Source organism: Megalobrama amblycephala, linkage group LG10 (genome assembly GCF_018812025.1).
Source record: "Megalobrama amblycephala isolate DHTTF-2021 linkage group LG10, ASM1881202v1, whole genome shotgun sequence".
In the NCBI taxonomy this organism is placed as follows: Eukaryota; Metazoa; Chordata; class Actinopteri; order Cypriniformes; family Xenocyprididae; genus Megalobrama; species Megalobrama amblycephala.
The window spans coordinates 37,614,301-37,624,357 of NC_063053.1; the positions used below are offsets into that span (position 1 = coordinate 37,614,301).

The following is a 10,057-nucleotide window of genomic DNA, read 5'->3' on the forward strand; positions in this document are numbered from 1 at the left end:
GAATACGGGTGAATCTCCAGTTGTCACTGATTGTCATTTGGACCTTTCTGGATTACAATCCGCCATCAAATAATACATTCAATTATTCCAGCTGCAGTGAGAAAAGGCTATAAATGGTCTGTCTGGGACTCCTTCTTTATGTAAACAGACGTGATGTAATGACGCAAAGGCAAACTCGAATTTCCCGCGGAAACCCACCAGTAACACTCTTATTATAAAACATTATAATCAGAATCAGAATCAGAATCAGAAAGAGCTTTATTGCCAGGTATGTTGTTTACACATACTAGGAATTTGTTTTAGTGACAGAAGCTTCACAGTGCAACAGAGTAACAGCGACAAGACAAGACACATAATAAAAAGAATAAAATAATAATATACAAATTTACAAGATAGACAAAGTGCAAAAAAAGCAAAAGACAATATATATTATAGACAATTGTATGTACAATTATGTGTGCAAATTGAGATATAAATAAGTGTTTTAAGTAAATAATATGTAATAGTGTTGTGTGTTCCGTGTTTGTCAAGTGTTCATGAGATGGATTGCTTGAGGGAAGAAACTGTTCCTGTGTCTGGTCGTTCTGGTGCTCAGGGCTCTGTAGCGTCGACCGGATGGCAACAGTTCAAAGAGGGAGTGTGCTGGATGTGAGGGGTCCAGAGTGATCTTCTTTGCCCTTTTTCTCACTCTGGATAAGTACAGTTCTTGGAGAGTGGGGAGGGTTGTGCCAATGATTCGCTCAGCAGACCGGACTACCCTCTGTAGTCTTCTGAGGTCAGATTTGGTAGCTGAGCTGAACCAGACGGTAATTGAAGTGCAGAGGATGGATTCAATGATGGCAGAGTAGAACTGTTTCAGCAGCTCCTGTGGTAGGTTGAACTTCCTCAGCTGGCGAAGGAAGTACAACCTCTGCTGGGCCTTTTTCACAATGGACTCGATGTGGTTGTCCCACTTCAGGTCCTGGGAGATGGTGGTGCCCAGGAACCTGAATGACTCCACTGCAGTCACAGTGCTGTTCATGATGGTGAGTGGGGGGAGAGCAGGGGGGTTTCTCCTGAAGTCCACGATCATCTCCACTGTCTTGAGCGTGTTGAGCTCCAGGTTGTTAAGACTGCACCAGACAGCCAGCTGTTCAACCTCCAGTCTGTAAGCAGACTCGTCACCGTCCTGGATGAGGCCGATCAGTGTGGTGTCATCCGCAAACTTCAGGAGCTTGACAGAGGGGTCTTTAGAGGTGCAGTCGTTGGTGTAGAGGGAGAAGAGCAGTGGGGAGAGCACACAGCCCTGAGGGGCGCCGGTGCTGATGGTGAGGGTGCTGGATGAGAATTTCCCCAGCCTCACTAGCTGCTGCCTGTCTGTCAGGAAGCTGGTGATCCACTGACAGACAGAGGTGGGCACGGAGAGCTGAGTTAGTTTAGGCTGGAGGAGTGATGGGACAATGGTGTTAAAAGCAGAGCTGAAGTCCACAAACAGGATCCTCACATAAGACCCTGGTCTGTCCAGATGCTGGAGAACATAATGCAGTCCCATATTGACTGCATCATTCACAGACCTGTTTGCTCGGTAAGCAAACTGCAGGGGGTCCAGTAAGGGTCCAGTGATGTCCTTCAGAAAAGCCAGAACCAGTCTTTCAAATGACTTCATGGCCACAGACGTTAGAGCCACAGGTCTGTAGTCATTTAGTCCAGTAATTTTGGGTTTCTTTGGGACGGGGATGATGGTGGAGCGTTTGAAGCATGAGGGGACTTCGCACAGCTCCAGTGATCTGTTGAAGATCTGTGTGAAGATGGGGGCCAGCTGGTCAGCGCAAGTTTTCAGACAGGCAGGTGAATTTTTCAAACCTGCAATAAAACTCGTTCAGATTGTCTGCCAGTTGTTAATTCTCCACAGAGCTGGGGGATGCTGTCTTGTAGTTGGTGATGTCTTTCAGACCTTTCCACACTGAAGCTGTGTCATTAGAAGAGAACTGATTCCGAAGTTTATCAGAATAATTCCTCTTTGCCACTCTGATCTCCTTTTCCAGTGTGTATTTGGCCTGTTTGTACAAGACTCTGTCCCCTTTTCTGCGAGCATCTTCTTTGGCCTGACGGAGCTGGCTGAGTTTTGCAGTGAACCAGGGTTTGTCATTGTTGTAAGATAAATGAGTCTTTGTAGGAATGCACAGATCCTCACAGAAACTGATATATGATGTAACAGTCTCTGTGAGCTCGTCCAGATCGGTGGCAGCAACTTCAAAAACACTCCAATCAGTCCATTCGAAACAGGCTTGTAAAGCCCACTCTGTTTCGGTGGTCCATCTCTTTACAGATAATAAAACATTATTTATAATGTTTATAATAATAAAACATTATAATAAACTTTACATGCTTACCGTTGTGAATCAGGCTGAGGTAAGAAGACAGTTTTGAACACTGGCTGGTTATGTACTTGCTCAAAAATTGATTTTGGATCATTTTTAACAAGAAAAAAATTACAGACTGCAGCTTTAAAAGGATATGGTTTAGTTAAATGTGAGCATAGCATGTTTCAAAATAAAAACGCGTAAAAAGTGCTGTTGCGTGTTCTTGCGCCTTTAAAGCAGTTTGCAATCACCAAATAATGCACATTTTATGCCAAATGATAGTTTCGATCGAACAACTGATGATGAATAATTAATGTTTTGTGTAATTATGGTGTTTATATCATATCTATAAATTCTTATTTCGGCCAGGAAAGTTTTGATGGCATTTTTTCCCCCATATAACCTAAAGCCTGCAATAACGTGTTTAAAAGGCGTCCCTGCTTGTAACTGCTATAATTTTGCTGTTCCATGAGTGCCACCTACTGGCAACGAGTGAATTTGTTTTCAAGCGTTTTACAGAACTTGCTCGTCCACGTGGAAGCGTCTAAACAGTCATCTTACTGCGCATGCGTAAAACATAATAAAAGCTAAGTGAAATGATACCGAGGGCCAGACGTGATTTCAGAAATATTCAGATAATAATAATATTTGAAGAGGCAGCAGGTGGATTCAGGGATGCAGACAGTACTCAGAGTCAAGGACTAAAGCAACGAAACGCACACAGAACTAGGATATAAAACGTCCGTAAAATCAAACAGTAGAAATTTTGAACATTTAATGGTGTAATTTTATTTATATACTTACTTGTAGGCTTACTCGTCCACTAGAGGGAGCAAAAACTTGTCAACTCTAGGTGTGAAAAAAGTGTTTATGTGAAGACAGCCTTGAATATATTACGTGGATTTGCGTTGAGATACTCTATGACACAGAATAAAGATAATGAAATTAATATATCAGTGAGTAATCAAACAATTGTACAAAACAACAACAACAACAACAACATATTTTTAACATTATAAAATTGTTGTATTCATTGTAGGCCTAGCTCATGTCCTGGAGTGTCCAGTAGATGTCACTCTGCTCATGTTAACTGAACTCTTTCTCTTTCATTCCTGTGATTATTGCAGTAGCTGCAGGAGAAAGAGGCGTGTGGATATTGTGCCTGGGAATGAAACAGATCAAGTTAAACAGTTTTGATTTGATTGTATTGAGTGAGTTCTGCATAAGATACTTCAGTTTCCCAGTGGCACCTTGTTTTGTCTGGTACTCAAACATAATCACTAGAACACTGAGAAGATGCACATAAAGATGCATGTGAACTTATTTTCAAGACTCACAGTGGTTTATATGACTTCAGCTCAAGCATCTGGACCTGCAGCTCTGACAACATCATCTCTCTGCGGTGATTGGAAAGATTTTGTTTTTCTTGAAGTAGCTTGAGCCAAACCCTTTCAAGAAAAGTCTGTTCACTCGGCAGCCTTATTTGCCTCTGGGCAACTATTTCAGGCATGAAGACCAACTTCTAATTATTTTAAAATACCAAAATCAAATCAAAAACTGCTTGCCAAACTCACATTTTTCAGTAATAAAATGTGAAATGTCTCATAAATTTGAGCTTGACCACAGAGCATATTTCAGGCATTTACCCCAAAACACATTCAAAAAACCCACCGGCTGTGTCCGAAATCACAAACTCTCTGAGTAGGTACTTCTTTTGAATAAGTACTTATTTTGCCACCATTAAAAATGTGCATTCTGCTTACTATGAATGTGTGTTAATATGAATGTAATCCGTACATACTACAGTACATCCACCATTTTCTCATTATCATGTGACCTGCCAGCATCAGTTGCGTCGCTTCACTGTCGTTCACAAATCCTCTCCTGTGGCCTCATGGGATAGTAAAGATGTGCACGTCGGACCTTCTGCCCACTGTGACTTCAGACGTTGGACACTAGTCTTTTCACATGCTGTTTCTGCCTATATTTGGGAGGAATGCATATTCAAATCAGATGCATCTATTGACATTGGGGCGCTGGAACCAGAAGTTTATGATCACTGATAGACAATGTTGGGCACGTTACTTTAAAAAAGTAATTAGTTATAGTTAGTTACTTCTCACAAATAGTAACGGAGTTAGTAACTGAGTTACATCATTATAAAAGTAACTAATTATCAGGGAAAGTAACTATTGCGTTACTTTAAAAAAAATAAAAAAATAAAAATATGCCAAATAAATTGAATGCCCCCAATATTACATTTAAGTCTAAGAATAAATTATTCTTGATGCGACTCCTGACTCATGATCCGCTCTTGCTCACGACATTAAATTTCTCTGTAGCTACTGTGTTGGTAGCCATTAAAATATTAGTTTCAAGAAAGTAGTTTCATATTTATGTTTAAATAGTCCTATGTTATGTTTTAAATCCATTTATTCGATTATGAAAAGTGAACAGCGTGAGTATAAGATGCATCATAAGATGCGCAAATATATCGGGAGACATGGAGTGGGTCAGACATGATTTTAAACACTTCATTAAGTTTTGTTTTATAGAAAGCCTCTCTTTAAAGTGAATTTCGTTTTGTAAAAATTGTATCTTAATTTTAATCAATGTTTCATCAACCAATTGATTGGATTTAATATATAACAAGCAAATATAGCAGACAATAAAATCATGACATGGAGGCGCGGGCGCGATCACTGGCGCGTGAACTGGAGCGTGTCTTATAGGCTAAATGAACCGAAACTCAGAGGCTGCTTGCCTCGCAGACATGAGAAATATATCTATAGAATGCTTGAAATATCTACTTTAACGAAAATGAAGTAATTAAACACGAAAAGAAAGAGGCTACTCTGATTATATAGCCTAATCCGAATGAAATGTGCGTTATCTCTCTATAGGCGCGTCCATATGAGCAGATGATCAGCAGTGAGAATCAGCAATGTCAACTTCATCTTTGCAGCCGACACTGATTCAGAAAACATTACTTTATTAATAAACAATTAAAATGTCTCCTTGCTGTTTTTGTCACACTCATAATCATTACTTTTGCCGGTTCTTTATGGCAATTATGCGTGCCCTTGAGTGCTATATAGCCTATGTAAACGCTCCTTATTATGGTTTATTCTCTCCAGTATTTAAGAAATTCAATTAATATAAATGTGAATAGTCAACTAATAGTCGACTAGAAAAAAACTCATTTCACATATTTTCGATCAAGCATCAAAAAGGGTATTCTGGTTTGAGCTCGCGCTTCGCGCGCATGCTCTGACAGACACACACACACAGCGCATCATACATTATCATCAGTTTAAAATTATATTTGTGTATGACTTACCGCAGCACACACCAGAGAAAAAAACTTTGCAGGTCCTATGGCTGAGAGAGAGCTTACTCGGATGAAAACCGCTTCAGTAAGCTCAATTATAGTAACGCGGCATTTTTTTTGTCAGTAACGGGAGAAAAAGTAATTCGTCTGATTACTCGTTACTGAAAAAAGTAACGGCGTTAGTAACGCGCGTTATTTATAACGCCGTTTTTCCCATCACTGCAAACTACGCATGTGTTTCCGAAGTGTGTGTGTGTGTGTGTGTGTGTGTGTGTGTGTGTGTGTACGCGCGTGCATTTTTGTGATTTATGAGGACACAAATGTGTATAATGACATGGGTATTACACTGCTATTACAAAGTAAACATGAAATATGGGGACATTTCATGAGACCTCATATTTAACATAGCTTTAAAAACATACTAAACAATGTTTTATTAAAAATGTAAAAATGCAGACAGTTTTTTGTGATGGGTAGGTTTAGGAGTAGAGTTAGTGTAGGGGGAGAGAATGGACAGTTTGTACAGTATAAAAACCATTACGCCTATGGAGAGTCCTCACTAAGATAGCAAAACAAACTGTGTGTGTGTGTGTGTGTGTGTGTGTGTGTGTGTGAGAGAGAGAGAGAGAGAGCGAGAGAGAGCGTGTGTGTGTGTGTGTGTGTGTGTGTGTGTGTGTGTGAGAGAGAGAGAGAGAGAGAGGGAGAGAGAGAGAGTGTGTGTGTGTCTGACCGCGTATGTGTGTGTGTGGTCCTAACCCTACAATCCGAAAAATGCTGGGTTAAAAACAATCCAAGTTGGGTTGAAAATGGACAAACTCCACAATTGGGTTGTTTTGACCCAGAGGTTAGGTTAAATGTTTGGCCAACATCGTAGTTTTATTTAACTATTGTTTAAAAATTATTATATGTCTGACTTAAAATGAACCCAAAATAGGATGGAAATTAAAAATATAATTACTGCAATTTAATAAATGCATAATTACTGCATAATTACTGCAATTTAATAAATATTTATTGTTTAATTATTATTCATTAAACATTAATAAGTGTTCATTTATTAAACATATTAATAAATCTTAATTTTCAGCATACTTTGGGTTCAATAAGTAATTTTAAACAATATAGTCGAGTTAAATAAAACTGCCCATCCATGTTGGACATTATACAAATTTAACCCAACCACTGGGTTTGTCCATTTTTAACCCAGCATATTTTAAGTTATGATGAGACAATGTCCCCCCCACAAAGATGGCAATATTCAAAATCATTGTCCTTGTTGTGACATTTTTGGTCCCCGTGAGGAAAACAGCTTATAATAATTCATACAAACTGATGTTTTTTTTTTTTTTGCAGACAGTTTTCTGTGATGGGAAGGTTTAGTGTAGGGGAATAGAATATACAGTTTGTACAGTAGGCTATAAAAATCTATGGGTTTCATGTGTGCGTGATTTGCATGCAGTGATAAAACTGTGGTCAGCATTTACTTCCGTCTAGTGTAGAAACACGTAACAGATCAGGATCAACTGGCTCTTAAAACCATCCAGTCGAGGCTCCTCCCATTAGGAACCTCCTTAATTAGCGAATTTCTGTTTCCAGTTCTGGCTCTTCTACTCGCCAAGTGCTTTTTCTTACATAGGATGTCCCGACAGCGCCAGACCTTTATTTTTAAACAAACTCACGCTGCGGTTTGATTAAGCGACATGGATCAGAAAGAATCAACAGCTCTGCAAAAACTGAGTTCATTCAGTATCAAAAGTCTACTGCTTCCATCTAAAAGTGAGAAACACGGCACAGCACTTCCAGAGAAGAACAAACCGCTGTCGGGCACCGACCCGAAACGATCTCCGGAGCCCACCGGGATGGTGTCCGACTCAGAGAAGGTCAAAGATGCAGAAGAACCCAACAAAACTGTGAAGCTCGACAAACCGCCGTTCAGCTACAACGCGCTGATTATGATGGCAATTAGACAAAGCCCGGAGAAGAGACTAACGCTTAACGGGATCTACGAATTCATCATGAAGAACTTTCCATTTTACCGGGAGCACAAGCAGGGCTGGCAGAATTCCATTCGACACAATTTAAGTCTCAATAAATGCTTTGTTAAAGTGCCGAGACATTACGACGACCCGGGGAAAGGCAACTACTGGATGTTGGACCCTTCGAGCGATGATGTTTTTATCGGCGGTACGACGGGCAAACTCCGGAGACGCTCGGCGACTTCCAGAGGAAAGCTGGCTATTAAGCGAGGACTTCGATTCTCCCCATTGGGCTTGGGAATTAACGAGACAGCGAATAATCCTCTATACTGGCAAATATCGCCTCTATTATCTTTACACCACCCGCATTACAACGGGACGTCGCACGGATTTCTGAATCAAGGTCATGGTTACAGTTCTTTCGTCCCTGGAATAGAGCATTTGGGCAGCCGGGATGCGACTCGACCCATTCTGGGGAGTTCTAGCGGTTACGGGATGAGTTCGTCTCCCGTCGGGTTACTGTCCGTCCCGTCAGGATACTTGCACCCCCCGGGCCTTCAGCAAAACACCTTCAGCTCTCAGCAGACATTACTCACCGACACCCTAAGGACATCTTTCTCTTCGTTCTCACCTGCTGTTTCCAGTGGCTTACCTGGAGTTTTGTCCCATCAAGACAGAGTTTCCCCAGATTCATTTTAAACTGATGATTTCGTCGAATGCGATGAAATCACATTTATGGAAGCTTGTTTCCGCCACTGAATAAAAACAGGTAATTGCGACTCTTTATTTCACAATTATGACTTTATTTCTTGCAATTGCGAGTTTAGCCACTTCGCAATTCGGACGCAGTTCCGAGTTGAAGCCTATATCTCAGAATTCTGACTTATTTTTCGCCATATCGTGTGACAAACTCGGAATTGCGAGAGAAAAAAGTCGGAATTGTGAGATAAACCCATTTTCCGTTTCGGAAATAAGCTTCCATGTAGACTAAATGCTTCCATATACAATTTTATGAATATAATTGACTTGTTTTTCATTTTTATGTGCTTCGAAAGCGCCAGCTTTCTTACCTTTTGGTGGAAAAATTGCCAAAGGTTAATGCGATTTAACTATTTATATAGTGTTCGAAGTCGAGTTAATTTATATTTTATCTCTTAAATGTATTTGATGCCATTGTATTCATCCATGTTCCATTATTATGCAGTCCTACTGACATTATATATGTTGCGGGTCTCGACAGTAAACTCAACTCGGAGTCTGTGAGAGACACTCATTAAGGCTTTCATTCATCCTCATTTTTTCAGCTCTGATACAGTCTGCAAACACACACTATAATGAAATATGGGATGTACGATAATGTGGCGCTCACAGAGGCATGCATGTCAATCAGTGTTTAAACAGTCCCATAGTGATGTTAGCACGTCTTTTACCCGTACTTTATCCGTCTTTTTCAAATAAATGAAACATTTGTAGATTAAGGAGAACCTTGGACCTAGACTGCACTCACAGCTTGTTAAAATATTACATTTTACATATAGGCCTAATCTTACACAATTTAAACATTAGTTGCAGGCTAGTCAAATGATTTTAGAGCTTAAAAAAACAAACCAATTAACATAGGTATACAGTGCAATAAACAGACGTATACATTATAGGCTAAACAACACACAATACAAAGTATTAACGAAACACTCACCTACAGGCTATACATCCAGAGCTGAATTACTATGCAAACATCTAAAGCACTTTCTGGTGCTCGCTGGTGGTCTGAGGCTCACGATAATTTACGAAAGTTTTAAGTGCTGTTTGTTTTTTGTAAACGGGCCGCAAATATAAAAGTAAGACTATAAAGCTCACGTGTGGAATCAGTTTGAGCCGACATTATTACTCCATTCTGTTGTTGCTTTAAAATCTTTGCACTTTTTAAAAAAGAGATTCTTCATTATAGCACTGACAGAACAAAAACGCTTTTGTATTTACAAAAATGAAGAATTTGTACTAAATTAATAAACAATAAATGTTTTAACAGAATTCTTTACAGTGTCTCTATTTTCAAACTGAAAATGTATAATAGGCCTATATGAACAAGTTTGTTTAATTTGCGAAAAACTCATTGCGTTTTTTGGCTTATATGTGGTGGATCAACAATAAAACATTTGAAACCTTTAGCTGTAATATTTGTTTACTGCTACATAAATAAACACCTCAAAATCAACTAATTTCTTAATAAGTAGGCTACATAGTCGGAAATCATTAAAAATACCAAGCCCACACTATGATTCTTGTGATTGCATTTTCACATAAAACAAGACATATTGAGTTAGTTTTAGTCTTTTGTAGTCCTTTGTGTAGATCTGTTTCTATAACCACAGAATATATTACCACACACTCAATCATTTATGATTAAT

The 10,057-nt window shown here is 39.4% G+C and overlaps 1 protein-coding gene across 1 annotated transcript; it reads left to right on the plus strand.

The window, feature by feature from the left end:
• Positions 1–7,048: 7,048 nt before the first annotated feature.
• On the plus strand, positions 7,049–9,780 carry foxg1d (forkhead box G1d). The gene has a single exon (XM_048206022.1). The coding sequence runs from the start codon at positions 7,374–7,376 to the stop codon at positions 8,346–8,348; it is 975 nt and encodes a 324-aa protein (XP_048061979.1). The 5' UTR covers positions 7,049–7,373; the 3' UTR covers positions 8,349–9,780.
• The last annotated feature ends 277 nt before the right edge of the window (positions 9,781–10,057 follow it).